At 45.1% G+C, this 20,704-nt stretch overlaps 3 protein-coding genes across 9 annotated transcripts in view; 2 read left to right on the top strand and 1 right to left on the bottom strand.

Annotated features, from left to right (window-relative positions):
* BDP1 (B double prime 1, subunit of RNA polymerase III transcription initiation factor IIIB) overlaps positions 1-3,658 on the bottom strand; it is a 50,239-nt gene extending 46,581 nt beyond the window's left edge. For 2 of the 4 annotated variants that reach the window (XM_030469974.1, XM_030469978.1), the window contains exon 1: positions 3,295-3,658. In XM_030469974.1, the coding sequence (XP_030325834.1) occupies positions 3,295-3,494 (200 nt within the window). In that variant the 5' untranslated portion in view covers positions 3,495-3,658. The remainder of the gene's footprint in view (positions 1-3,294) is intronic. The other 2 variants (XM_030469975.1, XM_030469977.1) reach the window with 1 other exon arrangement.
* A 1,309-nt stretch (positions 3,659-4,967) lies between these two features.
* LOC115600703 (small EDRK-rich factor 1-like) lies at positions 4,968-9,962 on the top strand. The gene is made up of 3 exons (XM_030469973.1): positions 4,968-5,141; positions 8,865-8,973; positions 9,487-9,962. Exons 1-3 carry the CDS (start codon positions 5,135-5,137, stop codon positions 9,557-9,559), a joined length of 189 nt encoding a protein of 62 aa, XP_030325833.1. The 5' UTR covers positions 4,968-5,134; the 3' UTR covers positions 9,560-9,962.
* Positions 9,963-11,125: 1,163 nt separating this feature from the next.
* Positions 11,126-16,475, top strand: LOC115600702 (survival of motor neuron protein-like). 4 transcript variants are annotated; one of them, XM_030469970.1, is made up of 9 exons: positions 11,126-11,346; positions 11,429-11,500; positions 11,580-11,705; positions 11,987-12,160; positions 12,586-12,729; positions 13,751-13,822; positions 14,104-14,214; positions 15,079-15,164; positions 15,878-16,118. In XM_030469970.1, exons 1-8 carry the CDS (start codon positions 11,308-11,310, stop codon positions 15,133-15,135), a joined length of 795 nt encoding a protein of 264 aa, XP_030325830.1. In that variant the 5' UTR covers positions 11,126-11,307; the 3' UTR covers positions 15,136-15,164; positions 15,878-16,118. The 4 variants fall into 4 exon arrangements, with proteins under 4 accessions (XP_030325830.1, XP_030325829.1, XP_030325832.1 ...); XM_030469969.1 differs by having other exon boundaries at positions 11,173-11,346; positions 15,079-16,475; XM_030469972.1 differs by lacking the exon at positions 13,751-13,822 and having other exon boundaries at positions 11,173-11,346.
* Positions 16,476-20,704: the final 4,229 nt, after the last annotated feature.

The following is a 20,704-nucleotide window of genomic DNA, read 5'->3' as shown; positions in this document are numbered from 1 at the left end:
TGCCAACTGCTACAATCTTCCTAAATCTGCAGACTCCTGCAGCGTTTGGCTCTTTGGCTGTTGCTTACAGTAAGGCAGCACAAAATCATAACTGAGTCATAAAGAGTTCTTTTTAATTTTACATTGGAACTATGCCTTGTACCTAAGGACAACCACACCCACGGTTCACTTAGCCATCATCAAAGAGAGTCAGAAGGAAATGCCTTGGAAGGAACAGAGGAGCATAAACCTGCAGAGAAACTTTCCCAGATCCTCTCCAGCTACTGTCTACTACTCAGGCAAATGCTGCAGATGATGTTTTTTGTATTTAACAGCCTCTCTTAAATAGCTGAATCAATTTGTCCTATACTGTGATTTCATACACATTTTTAGTGAACAGAACATCCCTCAGCAAGGAGTTCAGCAGCCTTACTACCTGGTGCCTGTCTTGAACGAGATCCTTTCAGGTTCCATTCAACCTCTGGCTTTTGTACAACAAGAGACAGTGGAAAGCAATTCTTATTTCATCTTCTCCACACCACCTGTGTTTTGCTGAGTTTTAAATCAGAGTGCCACACCAGATTTCTGTATAGTTAAATACAATTTAGCAGATATACAAAGATACAGCAAATAACTGTATTTAAAAAAAAAATAAGATCTTACACTCAGAGAATTTTCACTTTCCTGATAATCAACAAAACACATTAGCCATTTAGAAAACAAAACAAAGTAACTTATACTGCAAACACAGGTTTGAGCAGCTATGAAGGAACACCTTAGGGTGGAACAATAAATATGCAAGATATTTTCACATTTGACTTTACTTTTCTTGCAGACTGCACATCAAACACATTGTGCAGTATGTCACCAATTACTGCATTCAGGAAACCAAATTGTGTGACCCTCAAATCCACTCTTCGTTAATCTTCAGACACAGCCAGGTGGTCAATCTTTAAAATGCACTATCTAGAGACAGCTCCCCAAAAAACTAATACTGCCTACTCTGCGATAAACCCCTAGGCCTGCTTTCTCCTATTTGGTTGCTATATGCCTTCAAAAGCAACCAAAAACTAAGAACCAGCTATACAGTGCAGTTTAGGGTGACCAAAGGGAAGTAAGAAGGCAGTAGCTCTCACCTGGGCATTTTCTACTTGCTCCCAGGACTAAAAGTTCCCCTGAGACTCTCACAGCAGTTTTATGCTGGATATTACTTTCTTCTCCCAGCTGACCTCTGAAACCCACCACAGCATTCCAATGTGCCTCTTCTTGTAAGTGTATCATTTTTCCAAACCTGCACTTCGCCATAGCTCCTTCCCAGCCACATCCCATACATTTCTCTGCACTGGCAAGCTGAAGAGGTTTGTACGCTATGTTCAGCATGAACAACTTCCATCACAAACTGTCTTAAGTTCCTTAGAACTGCTGTACTTTTTCTTTAAAACAGCAGGATGTGGTTTTGTGGATTTGTACACTTGGGTATTTTCCACATTTATTGAGTAAACTATTTTGCAAGCTTGTTACTTATATGGCGAAGGTCTATTTTTCAAGCCATGTGAACAGATCCCTTAGAATATTCTCCCTTTCAGAACAGCATGGATGTCTAGTTTTGGAACTTACAAGTAAGTTACAATGAAACATACAAGTCTTTAATAAATTTGCTGCATCAGCAACAGTACCACACAACTGAAACATAACAATTACAACTTCATTTAGGAAAAAAGTATTGGATAACAAAAGATCCAGTAGCCTGATCTCTGCAGCACATAAATTTTATAAATAAAAATTTAAAGAAAAACATCCTTATACATCCTTACAGCACAAGTTTAAGCACAAAAGATGTAAAATACGTTTAAGTATAAAAGATGTAAAATACGAGTTGAATTAAACACAGCATGTGTCTACTAAAGATATGCCATGCTAGCTAGCCTGATACCAGAGTTTTTAGTCACAGAAGACTGTAAGAAGACCTTGTGTGATACCATTCAGGATGACTTTCAACCAAAATAATAGAAGTATTCATGCAGGATGCAAAACCAACTAGATAAAAGAAGTGAGGTTATTCTGGAGAGCAACTACCAGACTGGGGAAATGTCCTGAAGAACTGGTCTGTACTGCTTTTGATGGTGATAGAGTTAACTTTTTTCACAGTACATTTCAGCTGTTGCTGAGCAGTGCCTACACAGAGCAAGGCCTTTTCTCACATTGCCCCACCAGCGAGCAGGCTGGGGGTGCACAAGCAGTTGGGAGGGGACACAGCCAGGACAGCTGACCCCAACTGACCTAAGGGATATCCCACACCATATGGTGTCATGAGCAGTGCTGGAAGCTGGGGAAGAAAAAAGGGGAGATATTTGGAGTGATGGCTTTGTCTTCCCAAGTAACTACTACATGCATGAAGCCCTGCTTTCCTCAAAATGGCAAGAGGTGAATGAATTCCTGATTTTGCTTTGTTTATACAAGAGGCCTTCGCCTTACCTATTAAACTGCCTTCATCTCAACCCATAAGTTTTTGCACATTTGCCTTTTGATTCTCTGCCCATCCCACCAAGCAAGTACTAGTGTATAGGCCTTTAGGCTTTTAGGGTGTTAGCCCTAAACAGGGCAGTCCTGAAGGACTGACTTATCCTAGGACCAACTTTACCATGCATTTCAACTTCAATAAAAAGCACTAAAAAATTAAACCAACGAGGAAAAGGCAGAGACTTCTCCCTTGCTAACACATGAAGAAGTGAAGGCAAAACAGGAAGCACTGTAAGGACGCAAAATCAAAGTCATTCAGTTATGAAATTTTTTTTGCTGTACACAGCAAACTGGAGCTCCCAGCTACTGCACTGCCATTAAAAATGAGTACTGGAAAACACTAGGCCCCTCCTTCGCAGTCTTAACTTATATATTATTTCAAGCACCTGCAGTGGAACTGCAGTAAAGAAGCGCAGGTTTTGCTTAGGTTGCAAATGCGTCAGACACCCAGAAGTTGTTGTCCGATTGCCGTCACCAGGCACCAAACAGGGCGCAGTGCTGCACTTCTATTTCAGGAGGTTTTCAAGGCGAGACAACTCCAAACCAAAGCCGGGGTTACCCGGAGGTGATAAGTCGCGACAACGAGCGCTACCGGAGAGACAGCCACTGCCACATCCCAAGGGACTTCTGAAGGGCACCGGGGCCGGGTCCCCCACCTCTCCAGACCCGTCCCGCTCCCGGGGATCCGCGGACGGGCTACGGCAGCGACCCAAACCAGACCCTGCCGACGAACCGCGCGGCGCGGCGCGGCCCAACCCCACCCCTCGAGCTACCGCGGGCTTCGGCGGCACTCACCTCTCGACCCGCGGTGCGGCCGGCGGGGGCTCGGCCACGGCTTCCGCCGCAGCCTCCGCTCTGACAGCCGCCGCGGAGCCCGAGCCCTGAGGCTCCGTGTCCGCCGCGCTGCTGGTCGCGCTGCCGGCGGCGCTGCTGGCGGCGCTCCTGCCCCCGGGCCGCACGTTGGGCCGCACATTGAGCCGGGCCCGGCGGAACATGGCGGTGGCGGCGGCTCCGTCCGAGCGCTCGGCGGAGGCGTCAGCGACGCGCGGCCCGGTACCGCCGTGAGCTCCGCCGCCTCACGGCATGTCACCCGCCTCGCGCCCAGCGCGCCCGCAGCGTCATCAGCGCGCGGCGGCAGGAAGCAGAGGGGCGGGAGACCGCGGCGGGCCGGAGGCGGCCGTGCTGGCGGGGCCTGGGCGGAGCGAGGCCGGTTGTCCCGTTAGAAACGCCTCGCGAGCAGCTTTCCGGGCGTTGGTTGTGCCCGCTATGGCCCGTTTGAAACGAACAAGGCGGCTGCCTGCTGCTGAGAACGGTCTTTCTGTGGGAGGGCTTGGGCGGTGCTGATCAAAGAGGGCTCTCCCTCGTTTGCACTCGGTGTTTAGGGCCAAGAGAGGCAGGGGCTGCCAGAGAAAGCAGCAGAGGGGCGGCGTGGGGGTTCTTCGGTTTGGTTCGGTTTGTGTGCTTTTGTTGTCGTTTTTAACTTTCTGTGGTGATTTTAACTGACAACGATCTACTGCAGCGATTCCTTTGTCCACCTTGAAACCGAATAAAGTATTTCATTGTGTATAGAGACATAGTCGTGGACAAGGCTTCAGGGACTCTTGGCACTGGTAAGGCTGCACCTCGAATCCTGTGCTCAGTTCTGGGCCCTTCACTACAAGAGAGACATTGAGGTGCTGGAGCGGGTCCAGAGAAGGGCAACAAACCTGGTGAAGGGTCTGGAGCACAAGCCTGATGAGGAATGGCTGAGGGAACTGCGGTGTTTAGTCTGGAGAAGAGAAGGGTCAGGAGGGACCTTACTGCTCTCTACAACTGCCTGAAAGAGGTTGTAGTGAGGTGGGGTCGGTCTCTTCTCCCAAGTAACAAGTGATAGGACAAGAGGTAACAGCCTCAAGCTGCGCCAGGGGAGGTTTAGATTGGATATTAGGAACAATTTCTTCACTGGGAGGGTGGTCAGGCATTGGAACAGGCTGCCCAGGGCAGTGGTGGAGTCACTGTCACTGAAGTGTTAAAACCCGGTGTAGGTGAGGCCCTCAGTGACATGGTTAGTGGTGGGCTTGGCAGTGCTGGGGTAACGTTTGAACTTGATGATATGAAAGGGCTTTTCCACCCTAGTTGACTCTATAAGGAGGGCATGCAACAAGAGGACCTGATGCCTTCTCTCAAACCAGTGTAGGCCTTACTGCATCGATCAGGCCTGGGAAACAGGTAAACAGCTACGAACGTAAACAGCTGGAGGAGCCCCTCAGGGTCCTAAATTATGCCAAGCAAGAACACGTAATTAATTGGCAGGACTCAACACGCATTGCAATGTCCTGAACTAACGGATTTCCGTGAAGGGGTAAAACGACTGGGGGTATTTTCGGTCCCAAGCCCCGCGCTGTCACGCCAGGCCGCTCCCCGCAACCCGGCCGGGCGGCGCAACCGCGGCCCTCCCCCGCCGCCGGCCACGCCCCCCCGCCGATTGGCCAAGCCGCAGGGCGGTGAATCGCCTCCCGCGCGCCGCGATGACGTCGGGGAGCAGCGACGCTTTATAAGGGGCGGCGGGCGGGTAGGCAGAAGGTTCTGGCAGTTGCGGCGGTGTGAGTGTGTGCCGGTCGGTGGTAGCGGCGCTGCGCGGCCCGAGCGTCTCGCGATGACCCGTGAGTGCAGGACGGCTGCGCTGGGCCCCGCCGGGGAGCGGGGCGGGCGGTGGGGCCTTAGCGGAGGAGCGCGGCCTGGGCGCCGCGCCGAGGGCAGCTCTGCGATTGGTCCGGGGTCGGGAGGTCGGCCGCGGTGTGGTGTCGGGCCTCATGGCCGTAGCCTTCCCGCGGCGAGTGCGTGGCGGCTGGCGCCGAGGCTGCCCACATCCTACTGCCGTCCTAGGCTTGGAGCAAGCGGCTTCTCACCCCGGACCCTGGCGTGGCTGTGTTGGGGGCGGGGGGATGGAGGTACGCTAGAACAACAGTAATTTCAGCCCTGGATACCGTCCAGTCTGCACCTAAAGAGCTTTCGTGTCACTGCCGAATATGTAATACTACGTTGCTTAAATGGTGGTGGTGCTGGAGGTTGTTATTGAAAAGGCAACAGGACTTATTAATCATCACCTTATTCAAAAGTAACGTTGATACATCTGATTTAAAATGGCGGAGAACTGTGAACCAAACGTAGAATGTTCTGGTTCCCCTAACTGGTGGGGTGGCTGACCTGGCTTCTGTGTTACTGTACTTGGCAATACAGAAACTGCCTGTGTTTAACTGAGGAGGTGCTTTTACTTTCACAGCTAAAATGCCACTGTACTGGTGGAAGTGCAGATAAAGACCTGGGTCAGAAACAGTTTGTGTACACATCAAACCTTGAATGTGAGGAAGAGGCAGGTTTATGGCTTCTGTTGATATTTTTCCCCCTGTTCTGCATGATACTAAAATATACATGGCTGAATGCTAAAAAGAGGCACAGCATCCCACACCTGAGCATAGCAGGATGATAACATTTAACTTCTGGAAGACCTACTTCAGTACAGTATCTGCATTACTAGAGGTGTAGGAGTTGTGGTGTACTACCATACAGTCTAGCCTTAGCTTTAATATGTGTTTCTGGAGTTCAGCTCTTTGCTGTTAATCAGACCGGGATTAGACCCTGTGATTTCAAGTGGACTTTTAGTAAAATAACAATTAAGTGCTTATTAACAACTAATTATTGTGCCTCTGCATTCATAAATTCATAGTACTTGTTGCACTGCCAAATTTCAGGGTACCTGAAAATGAATAAATTTGTGAAGATGGGGGTGACTTGATGAATTAGAGAGGTTTTATGTCACTAGTCTTCCATTATTGCTTTTTTCTTTTATCAAACAGTTCTATTTACTTTTGCTTTCTGTTTTTGGGACACAGTGGCAGGCACTGTTCTTCTGCTTTAAGTTCTAACATATGATTAGTGATTTGCTGCTCAGAAAAAAACTCTAGGGATGATGACCTCAGTAGCCAATTTTTCCTGCTATTCTCTTTCACCTCCTTACAGTAGAGATGATTACTGCTTGTTCCAGTGCTATTCAGAGGTCTTCTGCTTATTCTTCAAGACCAGCTGAATCTTGGAGTTGGAGAAGCACGGACAGGTTGAACTAAGGCGTATGTCTTGCAGAAGCAGGCATGGATGGGGATGCTCAAGCATAGGTATAAGCAGGAAGAGTGTACTGGCCTTTATGTGGCAGATCATGCTTGAATTTCACATTACAGGAAGTTGAATTACGTTCTGTCAGGACTGGACCAAACTTCATGGAAGATTTAGGTTGATGATACAGAGTGTAGAAAATGGTGCCATCTCCCTTGGAGCTAAGGATACTCTTTCAGCATCCCAGGTGGAGTACTGGGGCCAAACAGTTCTTGGCAATGTTTACTTGGAAGCAGGGGTGATACCAGTAATCCTCTTTTCAAACAGATGTTTGGCTCTGGATGCCTTGTGTGCATACTATGTTGTTCTACTTTTCCACCTCCTCTGTTTTGCAAATGACAGCCAAGCTTTTCAGTGATGCCATTCCATTTGGTTCTGAAGTTTATAGTCTTACCATGTCGTCCTGGGTTCAGCTGTAACAATTTTTCTCTTTCCTAGTAGCTGGCACAGGGCTGTGTTTTGGCTTCAGTCTGAGAACAGTGCTGATAACTCACCAATGTTTTAGTTGTTGCTGAGCAGCGCTTACCCTGATCAAGGGCTTTTAAGTCTCATGCTCTGCCACTGAGGAGGGGCACAAGAATCTGGGAGTGAGCAGAGACAGGACACCTGACCCAAACTGGCCAAAGGGGTATTCCATACCACAGCACGTCATGCCCAGTATAGAATCTGGGGGGAGTCACCTGGAAGGGCAGATCGCTGCTCGGGTCGGGCTGGGTATGGGTCAGTGAATGGTGAGCAATTGTATTGTGCAGCACTGCTGTTTATTGGGGGTTTTTTCCTTCCCTTTTAAGGTTTATATTTTCTCCCCTTATTTCCCGTAGTAATTATATGTATACTTTAATTATTGGACTATTCTTGTCTTTACCCATGGGGTTTACATTGTTTTAATTCTCCTCTCCATCCCACCTGGAGGAAGAGGGGGGAAGGAGGAGGTGAGTGAGCATCTGTGTGGTGCTGAGTTACTAGCTAGGCTTAAACTGTGATGTGTATGGGGTAACTGCAGACACTAGGCACAATCCTTCCTTAGAAAGGAAGGAGGTATATGAGGTTTAAAGGTGGAGGATAACTGCTATGCAAATTCTGGCTATAGCAGTGTGGTTTGACTGCCTGCCCCCATTTTTTCATGATAAAGAAGATACTTCATTTCTTTAAGCACCAGCAAAGAGCTGTTTCATTGCAGTTAACTTGTTTATAGACATTCCTGCCTCCTGAACACCACAAAACTGAAGAACCATTTATAGCCTGGAATGTATCATCTGCTCATGAGTCATCAAGTTCTAATCAACTCAATTGTTACCAGAGATAGCGAGCTGATTTAGTTTCTGAACAAATAGTGGTCCTACATGGAATCTGGGGACAGGATCTCACTCAATGGTAGTGAGAAGGATGGAGCAGGAGTTTTCTTAGCTTTTTCAAAAGATAGTGCTTGATGTCCTGTCACAGGTGAGGATTATCTTCCAAGGCAGGAGCAGCCCTTGGTCAGCAGCTGTTGTAATATGCTGTTTTCATTTGGGCTTCTGGTGCCATACAGTACATGTACAGGTGTGAAGAATGCACAGAACACCTGCTTCTGCGGGGTTGCTCTTGCCTATGTGTTGACATGATAGGTACCTTTATTGGCTCACAAATGGGGTGAATACAAAGCAGTGAATTGTATCAACAGGTTGCTGTTTAAAATTGACCTCGTCCTAAACTGTTTCCATATACTTGAAATTACAGGCACATGAAGATTGGAGAGACCCATCTTTGAGATTGAAAGATGGCATACATAGTCTTAAGACTGGAGAGAAAAAGAGGAACAACAGAAATTATGGGGAGGTGGAGCTTTCATTTTTGAGCATAGGAAAATGTAATCGTGTTTGTTCAACAGCGTAAGTTACTGTTGTCATTTTGCCCAGGTTATTGATGGAATTGTCTGGTTTTGGTCTTTCATGAGAAACTGCATTGCGTCACTGGAAGGAATGTTGGAATGGATCTTGGTGATCTCTTAGACATAACCTATAGAAATGTAATTGTGTGAACTAACAAGCTTTTATCTTCCTGTTCTGCACTGGAAGGGGGAGACTGGTGGAAGATGCTGCCAACTACAGAAGATACTGCCATACCAGCTGTACGGATAGAGCCACACCTTACCATTTTTATAATAGACTTCTTCACAGGCAAACTGTGTGTAAATAAAGTGGTAGTACCTGTATAAACTGTGTATTATCTCACAGGTGGGAACCAGCGTGAACTTGCCCGCCAAAAGAACCTGAAGAAGACCCAGGAGATCCATAAAGGGAAAAGGAAAGAGGATAGCTTGTCTGCTTCTCAGAGAAAACAGAGGTGAGATGTAGTAAAGTTGAGGGGAAAATGGGTCAGAAAGAATCCAGTCTTAGCTGAAACAGCATTTAAGTACTTTGATTTGCAGTTCATTCACATGTCACAGCATAAACTGTGAATTGGGGTTTTACTGCATCTGTTGTTAAATACTTTTTTTTTTTATGAACTGTAAAGCTTTTCTTTCTTTTGGGCAGCATTTTGCCTGGAATGAACAGGGAAAGGTTGTGTAATACTTTCTTGAAGATGTTTGATCCATTGTGTCCTTTACTTCTAAAACCAAAAGATCTAAAACCAAAAGAATTATATAAGGTCTACTAATAACTTGTTACCTCATGGGGTACTGTACTGTACTGAAAGGGAAAAAAATCCCAGGGGTGTGTAAACAGTGTGCTCAGGGCTGAGAAGTTTTTCCCATTCTTAAAATGGGTATTGCTAAAGGGCAAAAACAAGATGGAGGAGACCTTGCTTAGAAACACAGTGAGCCAGGATCTGAAATCCAACTTTCTGTCTTCACAGAGACTCTGAAATCATGCAGCAAAAACAAAAAGCAGCTAATGAAAGGAAGTCTCTGCAGGCAGGAGCAAAATGAGCTGCTTGGAGGGAGTGCACCAGTGAAGAGGAGGGCCTGGAAGATCATTCACAGAAGTGTCCAGCCATTAAATGATTAAAATCTCATCTTGTGGAGTTGCTCAGCTACCATTAGTTAGAGTATTTTCTGGTTAGTGTAGGCTTAGTTCTCTGGAGTGCTCTTTGAAAAGTCACTACACTCTCTGCATGCATATAAATAGAAGTAACCAAGCAATAGTACTTTACTCCAGCTTTTGCTGTGTTTGTTGGTCTCACTTACTGTTTCCAGTAACAATGAACTTCTGTATTTACAGTTAGACCAGATTTTCTTGTCTTAATTCTTGAAGTACAGCTTAACCTTACAGAGGTCGGACTGTAAATTTCATCCTAAATTATTTTTGCAATAAAATGTTGCATGAAATACTGTCTGATCTGAAGTGGTCATGCTTGATAATCAGTTGATTTCTAAGAAGTTACCAAGAACAAAAAGCACTGATGGAATTGTGGAGAAATGCAATATAAGTATAAATAGAAGTATAAATAAAACTTGTAATATAAGAAATGCATATTATAAGCAATATAATATGCAGTGGTAAGTCTGCACTATAGAAAACAATGTTGTGTTGCAGACTTCATCAGTGTATGTAACTGAACCTACTGCTGATACTTCAGAGAAGCTGCAGCCTTGAAGTTAACAAGTTGCAAATTAAATGGATCTTGAAGTCGCCATGTCACTAAGATGATATAAAACTGCTGCATAATCTAGCCTCAAGCACTAAACTTGGTGTGGGAGCACACAGTGCTCACTTCACAGGCAGGCTGAGTTGTGTACTGGCTGAGGTAAAGTGCAACCTCTCTGGGAGCACAGAAGTGGATGCCTTAGCTTCTGCGTGGCTCCCACTGCAGTATGGTTTGAAGGAACATGTGCGCTGTGGGTTCAGCTCTAACAGTTAATTTTACTCCTTCCTAGTAGCTGGCACAGTGCTGTGTTTTGGCTTCAGTCTGAGAACAATGATAATACACCAGTGTTTTAGTTACTGCTGAGCAGTGCTTACCCTGATCAAGGACTTTTTAGTCTCTCATGCTCTGCCAGTGAGGAGGGGCACAGGAAGCTGGGAGGGAGCAGAGACAGGACACCTGACCCAAACTGGCCAAAGGGGTACTCCATACCACAGCATGTCATGCCCAGTATATAAACTGGTGCCAGTTACCCGGAAGGCCCAGATTGCTGCTCAGGTCAGGCTGAGGATCAGTTGGAAGATGGTGAGTAATTGTATTGTGCATCAGTTGTGTTTATTAGGGGTTTTTTTTTTTCTTTTCCCTTTTTAGTTTTACACTCTCTCCCCTTGATATTTCCCTTACTATCAGTAGCAGTAGTAGTTTTATATTATACTTTAGTTACTGAACTGTTATTATGTTTTTACATCCTTTAAATTCTCCTCCCCATCCCGCCAGGAGGAGGGTAGGAGGGAGGTGAGCGAGCGCTTGCGTGGGGCTGAGTTACCGGCTGGGGTTAAACCACGACAACGTCGCTGAGTCTGGCAGCTGGTGGGAAACCAGCGGGTTCCTTCGCCTGCTCCGAGCTGCCGCCGCCGCGCTCCCGCCCTTGGGTGTGCCGGGCTGTGTGCAGCAGGTGGCCCGCCCCGCTCCGCTCGGCGCCGCGGGACGCGCCGAGGCCGACGCCGCCGCAGGTCGCTGGGAGGGGCCCCCCGCTCCGCGCCGCCACGGCGCGCAGGAAGTGACGAGCAGTAGCGTGGTCAGCGCCTGGCCATGGCGGAGCGGGTGCTGTTCAGGCGCGGCACCGGGCAGGTGGGCGCCGCGCGGGCCGGGGCGGGTCCGGAGGGCGGGAGCGGGGCTGGGAGCGCGATAAAGCGGTCTGTGGCCTCTGCAGAGCGATGATTCGGATGTGTGGGACGACGCGGCCCTCATCAAGGCGTATGATAAGGCGGTGGCCTCCTTCAAGGTAAGGGGGGCGGCCCGGGCGCAGCGGGCCCGGGCTGGCGGATGGTCGCTTATCGTGTTCCTCCTTTCTGTTCCCGAAGAACGCCTTAAAGAACGGGGAGTGCTCGGAGCTTTCGGACAGACAGGAGCAGCGCCAGGACGTAAAGAGAAGGAACAATAAAAAGAACAAAAGCAGAAGGAGGACCAACATGGTGCCTTCTAAACAGGTCACCTCGTCTGTAAATGCGAGCGTTGCTTCTGCTGTCGTGCTGTTCTGTGGTACTCACAAGTACCTTCTGTGTAACTTTGAGAGTCGTGTTTCAGGGTAGGGGTGATAATGTTCAAACACTTATCTGTAGGTTACACTGAGCAATTTCACTAATACAAAGGAAAAACCCCCTGGGTGGGAGTCATCTTCCTGGTGGCTGGAACGAAAAGCAGTTTAGGAAAAGGCATCTTTCCGGTCCTTGAGGTAGGTATTTACTTGCCTCTTTTGCTTCTATTGCAGTGGAAAGTTGGTGACAGCTGTAATGCCGTTTGGTCTGAGGATGGTAATGTGTACCTAGCAACTATTGCCTCCATCAATCACAAGAGAGGCACGTGTGTTGTTACTTACACGGGATATGGAAACCAGGAGGAGCAGAACCTGGCTGATCTACTTCCTCCAGCCAACGATGAAACAGTAAATGGGATGGGGAGTTCTGGGGAGGTGAGGGATGCTTTTTTGCTCTTCTGAAAAGAGAAAGTGGGAGAATCAACTTTCTAAGTATTTCTGGTACCACTGCGGTGCTCGGAGTGAGAATCGATACTCGATTCCATTGTGAACGGACACAAGGTGATGGAGGGAATGAAAACATCCCCTTACTTCTTGAACTCAGCATGGAAGAAGGGGAGGGGACAACAAGAAATTCACGAGTGAAAGATAACAGATAAAATGGTGAGCAGATGAGATTCTGAGGTTATAAGATCTTTCCTGAGGAGGACTGGGAGGACTACAGAGAGAGAAGGGTGGAATGGGGCTTCCCAAGCTTTTTTGCACTAAAATTGCTTGCTGTAGTGCAAGCAGTCCTCTTTAGTGCATCTCATGAGAATGTCTTTGTCTTCTAGAATGAGAATGAGACTCCATATTCAACAGATGAAAGTGAAAAATCTTCTCAGTCACCTGGAAACAAAAACAGCTTCATGAAAGGAAGATTCTTCCCTGAAAACCTACATTTTCCTGTACCACCAGGAGTCCCAGGCCTGGGAAGGGTAACCTCAGCCTTAATAATTCATATACCACTGTTAGGCCTGGTATTATTACTATAGATTCTGAGACAAAAGGATGAGATTCGTTATTGTCTAGAAACCAAATAACAGCATTTTGAGAATGGATATACAGATATGTGTGTTGGTGCTGTCGGTATGTCACTTCACAATAATGTAGCTACTTTTGCAGTGCTGCTATTTAGTGAGAAAAGCCTTCTCCCTAGCTAACACCTGCTTTACAAGTGCTTTGTAACTTTAAAGAGGGATGTTGTTCCCTGGGCTGTGATAGTGCTGTTAATAACAGCACTGTTGATGTTTTAAGATTGCATTTTTTCTAGACATTGGTATGTCTCAACACACAGGACATTGAAAGCAGCAAAAGTGATGTCCAGATGTAATAGGAGCTCTCAGCTTCAGCTTGTTTACCTAATTATGAGGGCTGTGGTATTGTTACACTTTTCAGTTTTCCTGTTGTGTAAGAGTCTAAATGATAGTGCACTCAAACACAGTATTGTGTTTTCTAAATGTTACTGTTTATGCAAGATTTTTTTTTTTTTATAAGGTTTTCTTCTGTCTTTTTTTCTTTAACATCAATAGATTTGTAACTAAGCTCATTTTAAAGATATTCACAAGCGTAATGGAGTTTAGTCAGCATGTGCCCCCAGCCACACAGGAGCACAGAAATTTCCTGTTTGCCTATGGGCAAACATCTTTTTCATTTGAGAGTGTAACCACTGACTTCTGTTTAGAAAACTTTCTTAAATGCTTGTATTGACCAGGACCGTGTTTCAGCAGTGTTTACTGCAGTGACACGTGTAATGTTAAGTTTTTTACTTTTCCAGTCATGGAGTGCTCCACAGAAGTAGCTACTCTGTGTAGTCACTGTAGTTTCATTAAATTGCTGGGATGGGGTTGGATGTATCTTTAGTTTAAGGTACATGAATTGCTCAAAAAATTCTCTTAAATAGAATTGTAATGCCTGAAATCTCTTTTCAATCTGCAATATTTAATTCTTTCACTGTAGTCTGGATCAAAATTCAGGGCACCTCCATCGTTTTTATCTTGCTGGCCCCCACCCTTCCCAGCAGGACTACCGGTAAGTCACAGGAGAATGAGGAAGAAAGTGCCGGAGAATAAAAATGATTGTGTGCAGTCATCTTACAGGAATCCTGTTTCTCCCAGGCTTTGAATTTACTTTTTTTTGTTTGCTTGATTCTTTGAGAAAAGATGATCTTATTTGACTCCTTTTCAGAGAATGCATTGAGTATATGCTCGTGTGTTTCAGTTTTATATTTTGCTCTTTGATCTAGAATTGATTGCTGTTTAACGTGGGATATGCCCTACTGAAACACAGTCATTTGCTTTTTGATTTTTTAGTTGGTTCCTCCTCCACCACCTCTGGGGCTGGACTCTCATGAGGATGATGAAGCATTGGGGAGCATGTTGATAGCCTGGTATATGAGCGGTTACCACACTGGGTATTACCTGGTACGTGCTACTTTTGTCTTGGAGTGTCTCTGTAATTTTTCTTTTGTGTTGCTGCTGCTGTTTTCAGCAAGAAGTTAGACTGCTTTTTAGATCTCTTATTCTAACTCATAATAGCTGTATTTAACGGTATTTTATATTGTGTAAGTATTCTTGTGCTTGAGTGTGAGTCACTTGAGCCAGCATATATGCATAGGTGATGTTTTAGTTCTTTGTTTTGCTGGATTGGTCCCATTAGGTACTTTTATAGCCATTCTGAAACAACTGGTTCTGTCTTTGTAGACAGGTGGACTAAATCTGAATATGTTTATTATTCGGTGATCTTCTACGTATTTGTCAGTGGTAACATCACATTTAGGATCAGATTTGGCATCCAACCCAAACTATTCTATGATTCTGTTCTATGAATTTTGCAGAGTATTCATCAGTAGTTGTTTCAGGTGGCTGTGAAGGTGCAGCAGGAGCTGTCAGCATAGTTATGGAAAATATGTGGCATGGAGTATTGATTTCTATTTCCTTTGTACACTTAAGAAGAAAATACAGGAGGAATTAAACTCTTTGCATTGGGGAAGTTGGGAGATTTGGTGCCGTAGGGTATCTTCAAAAGACTAGGTTTGGAATTTGTTTTTTCAGATTATATGTAGTTGTGGATTGAAATTACACTGCGAAGCCACTAATTATAAAGAAGACATGTAGTTTGGCTTTTGTCCTTTTAAAACCACCCATTCTGATTTCCCCAAAGAGTACAGAGCTATTCTTGATTTGTAAAGGGCTAAAAGAATATTGTAAAAAAGTGTGTTGTTCTGTGGCTAAAGCTTTTATTTCCACGTTAGTAAAACCAAGATTTTGCTAAATTGTCTCCTGTAGGGTTTAAAACAAAGTCGAATGGAAGCAGCGCTGGAACGACAAGCACATGCAAAATAACTGAATATCCATCACTGTTTTGAAGAGTTGTAAGTATCGTCCTTTTGTGCTAAATGAAGATACAGTGTGGCTTGACCAATCTGTTTGAAACTACAGTTCGTCTTACAAGCTCTCAACAAGTCCTCAATTCTGTGAAAAAACTGTGAGCCTTGAGACTTCCATCCACTCTTACATCTCTACAAAGACCACTTCAGCCAGTATTAATCCCTTCTTTGCTTGGCAGCCATGGAATAGCAACCGTCTTGGCTAGAATGGAGGAGAGTATTTTATTTCTCTGATGAGAGGTTTTAACTACAGCATGTCTCTACATCAGGATTAACAGCGCGGCTTACTTGCATTACTAAGGGTTAACCTTATTTGTTTATGGGCTACTTTGAAAATAAAATGTAAAGTGAAATGCAGTTTTCTCATCTATGCGCACATCTTCAGAAGCAACTCCTTCCTCCATACAGTTAGGATTGCAGGATGTGTAGCTGAACTTTTTTTCAGGACAAGATCAACATTTCAGTTTGATATTGTGAAGCGATTCTGTTCTCTCTACGTCAGTGATTGTGCTTTTATTTGAAATCCTGTGTTTAGAATTCTCCAGTATATTGTTCAGTTCTTTATAGAGCAAAACTATATTGTCTTGGGGACTTCTTTTTTTGAAGGCAGTATCTAATTTCTGTGCAGTTGAGTAATTCTTTTTTTTGCTAACAAGCTGAAAAGCTCTTATGTACTAATTTTTGCTTCTTTCTTAAAGACAGGTACAAATCTTTCCCACTGAGAGGTGTATTCGCTTATTCGCAGGTGGTTGATGGTGAAGATCAGACTTTTTTCAAGAAGTTAACATTTTCTTAACATTGGGCTGTCTCTGATAACAAGTGAACAAATAACTTGAGACTAGAAATTGTGTGCATTGAAATGACCTATTTCTTAAAGACCTCTAGTCAAATGTATTTAGAGAGCACTGTAGCAATAAACTATTTTTTACTTCTATGAAACAATTCTCTGTCTTTTTACCACATGATAGATTTTAAGTCTTTTAACCCCATGTGATAGATTTCATTTATCTGTCATTTTAACAGCTCTTGTATTCCCTGGGCTTCTTATGTGAATGACACCACCAGAACTAGTGATTACAGTATACTCTTTTAGGAGACAGCTGTAGCAGCGGTATATGCTACAGTGGCCACTGGTAGCAGTGGCCTGGAAAACAGTATACCATGATGTTGAAAGATATCTTTACAGGTCTGTTCTGAATCCTCAATGTGACAGCTGGATTCAGAAAGGCTTATTATATCAGCTTTTTGTTTGTTTGTTTGTTTCAAATGCTTGTGAATAAATTTTTACTTTTCAAACTTTGATTTTAGGGATTTGTTTTGGTTTGGGGTGGTTTTTATTTTTAGTTTCTGTAGACAGCTGTCTGTCAGATGAACAGCAGAAGTACACCAGCAGATTTTGCTGTGTGGCCTTTTCTCAAGTGCCATAACTAAAAGCAAGTTAGAAAAAGCAGACTGTGCGAAGGTAATGTTAAGTATGGACCAAATAGATTTCAGCCCTTAAAATCTTAACTCGTAGAACAGAGGCTGCAGCCAAAAAATCTAGATGGTAGTATAGTTAATGCCTTAATGCTCCTCTTTCTCTTCCTCTCCTCCCTGTAACCTTCCATCCCAGTTTTGCTGTGTGCCTGGGAAAAATCCAAGGCCCAACTCTGATAAGACACTGATGCATAACCTTGGCACAGGCTGCTGCAGCCAGCCATGAGATAGTCAGCAGAGACAGAGGGAAGATGCAGGCAGAGCAAGCAGGGTGGCCATAGCAGACACCCTTCGTTTGCCTGAGTGGGGTGCTAGGCATGCTAATGCTCACCCTCAGAGCTCATAACATCTCATCCACCTTTTGCATGAGTTAGCAAATAACTGCTTTGTCCTTCTCAGTGTATATGCTCATGGTGCCTGAACAACCCAGCCCAAGAGAGGAGCTATGAACATCTCCCACAGCAACATGTTGTGCACAAAACCTCTCCACTAGCTTCCTGCAGTCCCAAAAACTTGGACTTGGCGTTTTCACTCTCACCAGCTCCTCTGCAGCAGTTCTGTGGCCATGGCCAGCATGCTGCGTTGGCGTAATTTGCTACCACCAGAACAATACACTGCCATTTGCCAGCAAAGGATGATTGCTGCTCATTACTGTAAAGCTGATTGCCAGCAGCTGTCCCGCAGAGATGCTTTTGCCACACCTTGGGTCAACACCTGCAGGCAGGCAGCCACTCTTTGGGCATAGATGGTTGAACACTGCAGGTACCTGAGCCGTAGGACTCAGAACCACCTTTACAAGAGGCAGAAGGGAGCTGCAGTAAGTAAGCCACCATTTGTTTTATTGCAGTATTTTAAAATGTCAATTGTTTCCAATGTAAGTAAGTAGTGACTAGCAGGAATTGCATGCTCCTTAATGAAAGGGAATGTAATTTTTATTAACTAAAATACCGTCAGTACTTCTCTCCAATAAAGTGGGTTTACTGACTGGTATTTACACTAGCCTTCTCAAATACAGCTTATCTTGTAGGAGTAATAACACGTTGTTGCTAGCACTGCGGTAAGGCAACTGTAGGAAATACTTCACTACATCATGGTTCAGAATGCAGCAAACGTGTCTACAGTTCAGCTCCATATAGTTGAATTCTGCTCCCCCACCTCCACAGGGCTTTGTTTTCTCAAATAATTGAGTCAACATTTACCAAACAAATTCATTCTTAAGAAAGTGACTCTAAACCCAGAATTTCCAACCAGTTTTTTTTTTGCTGGCTATAAAAACTACATTCCCTTCTCACAGGAAAATGTGTGCTCCACAATTTAGTTGCTTTCGAATCCCAAGGCAGAAAGTGCTACAAAAATTATAAAAGTCTTCAAGTTCTATTATATTTTGCAGAATTACTGTGATGAGTTGACCCTGGCTGGAGGCCAAGTGCCCACCAAAGCAGCTCTATTGCTCCCCTCCTCAGCTGGACAAGGGGAAAAAAACACAAAGGCTCCTGAGTCAAGGTAAGGACAGGGAGAGATCATCCAGCAATTACTGCCGTGGGCAAACCAGACTTGACTTAGGGAAATTTAGTTTAATTTATTACAAACAAACCAAAGCAGGATAATGAGGAATAAACCCACATTTTAAAAACACCTTCCCCCCACCCTTCTCTTCTTCCTGGGCTCAACTTCACTCCCAAATTTCTCTAACTTCTCCCCCTTAGGGGCACGGGGAATGGGGTTTGCGGTCAGTTCATCACACGTTGTTTCTGCCGCTCCTTCCTTCTCAGGGGACTCCTCACACTCTTCCCTGGCTTCCGCATGGGGTCCCTTCCATGGGGTGCATCCTTCAGGCACAGACTGCTCCAGCGTGGGAACCTGTGAGGTCACAAGTCCTCCAGCAAATCTGCTCCAGTGTGGGCTCCTCTCTCCATGGCTCCACTGCTCCTCCCAGAAGCCTGCTGTAGCACGGGCTGCCCATAGGGTCACAGCCTCCTTTGGGCATCTCCCTGCGCTGGTGTGGGGTCCTGCATGGGCTGCTGGGTGATATCTGTTCCACCATGGACCTCCATGGGCTGCTGGGGGATATGTGGTCTGCCATGGACCTCCATGGGCTCCAGGGGGATATCTGCTCCGCCATGGACCTCCATGGGCTGCAGGGGCACAGCTGCCTCACCATGATCTGCACCATGGGCTGCAGGGGAATTTCTGCTCCAGCACCTGGAGCACTTCTTCCCTCCTCCTGCACTGACCTTGGTGTCTGCAGGGCTGTTGCTCTCACAGGTCTTCTCTCTTTGGCTGAAATTGCTCCTGTGCAGCAACTTTTCCTCCTTCTTAACTATATTACCCCAGAGGTGCTACCACTGTCGCTGATGGGCTCGTCCTTGGCCAGTGGCAGGTCCATCTTGGAGCCATATGGCATTGGATCTATGGGACATGGGGGAAGCTTCTAGCAGCTTCTCACAGAAGCCACTCCTGTAGCTCCCCTGCTACTAAAACCTTGCCACACAGACCCAATAGAACTTTCACGAGCTGCATTATGGGCACCAAATGTATTTTTCCTAAATATGGAAATGTGATTCTCATGCAAAGAAAACTAAACCACTCTCGTTCCTTCATCCAGGAACCAGCTCAATCCAGTAATGCTTCAGATCTACTACTTCATGGTATTTTTTCATCCATAAACTACATCACAATTGAGAATTAAAACTGTTCCTCATATATGGCCTCCTGGTCTGTCTCATGCAGTAAGTAAGCTTTTCAGGAGTTGAGGTTATGCAAAACTAAACCCAGACATTTCTTTTACTCATATTTTAACTAATGTATTTTCAACACTTCCAGTGTTGAAATTAGTTATGACCGTTAATACAGATGGTACTTTATTCCTGCAAGGCAAGCATAAAGTGGAAAGCAAGCAAGGGCACTCACCTCTCTGAAATACCCTTCCCTCCACATGGCAGTGTGTTCTCTACTCTCACTGTGCCTTTCAGCCTCAAACTTGTGCCACAGCTGTCTTCAACCCCACCACAGGATGGTTTTGTCTTTTTGTCTCTTCCCTCAACACTTTATGTCCAAACTCATATATTATGCAATGTCTTCAGGAAGTATAAGAATTCCTCACAGGCCTGCTAATAACTTCACTGACTGACTAAACTTGTAGCAGATCCATTAAGTAAGAAAATGCAAGAACAAGAATTAAGCTAGTTGTGGCTTCTCACAAGCAAAGGAGACTCGAGATTCAGTGAATCCCAAAGAGCACAGATGAAAGAAGCATTTCCTCCATGCTTTGTATTTACAAAGGCCACAGCTAAAATTCTTGGTGCGTCAGAGAAATGTTGCCCCAACAGTGATTTTTCAGGACCTAGTTTGAACTACGCACCCTATCCCATGAGAAGTACAAGCCAAATTATTACTCAGACCACAAGCACATAACAGGATACGGCCACAACTCCTACTCAGCTTCTACTTCCAAGTATGTTATTTTGGTATCTAGTGAGAGAAAAACCTAGAACAGATTTGAAGTGTTTTGACCAATCCTTTTTTTCCATTAGGAAATGCTGACTGTGAAGATGAAAATATTATCAGAAAATAATGTTAACAAGATATTATCACCACTATCAGAATATGTAAGAAATAGATGCTTTCTAAGAAACTAAAGCACACCAAACCCCATGAATATGACCCTTTTTTGCTAGATTTTATGACACCTTTACAGTAACGGGCCGTCCAATCACCTGGTAGCACAAAGGGTTTATAAGGATTGGCACAATAAAATACAGATGCCGAAACAGACATTTTCCTGCCAACACGATAGAACTACTGCAGCATGCAGGCATAAATAGTAGAAAAAGCACAGGAGCTATGTTAACAACTGGGAATTTGCATACTTGAAGGACTTGAAAGCTGCCTATCAAAAGTAGCATGGATTGTTTGTAAGCGGTGAGCATGAAAACTCAAGGCAAAGGTTTGCTTTTTTCATTTGTGCTTTTAAGAGTCAGTGGTTAGATTACTGCTGTTCCAGATCTGACAATGAAGGTCACAATTTAAAAAATCAAGTCAGACACGAG

Source organism: Strigops habroptila, chromosome Z (genome assembly GCF_004027225.2).
Source record: "Strigops habroptila isolate Jane chromosome Z, bStrHab1.2.pri, whole genome shotgun sequence".
NCBI lineage: Eukaryota > Metazoa > Chordata > Aves > Psittaciformes > Psittacidae > Strigops > Strigops habroptila.
This window is presented reverse-complemented; position numbering and strand designations above follow the sequence as displayed.

Coding starts and splice junctions, on each gene's coding strand:
- LOC115600702 (XM_030469969.1), top strand. CDS start 11,308: ATGGCGGAGCGGGTGCTGTTCAGGCGCGGCACCGGGCAG. Junction 13,823..14,103: donor CCTTCCCAGCAGGACTACCG/GTAAGTCACAGG, acceptor TTGATTTTTTAG/TTGGTTCCTCCTCCACCACC. Junction 14,215..15,078: donor ACCACACTGGGTATTACCTG/GTACGTGCTACT, acceptor TGTCTCCTGTAG/GGTTTAAAACAAAGTCGAAT.
- LOC115600703 (XM_030469973.1), top strand. Junction 8,974..9,486: donor GCTTCTCAGAGAAAACAGAG/GTGAGATGTAGT, acceptor CTGTCTTCACAG/AGACTCTGAAATCATGCAGC.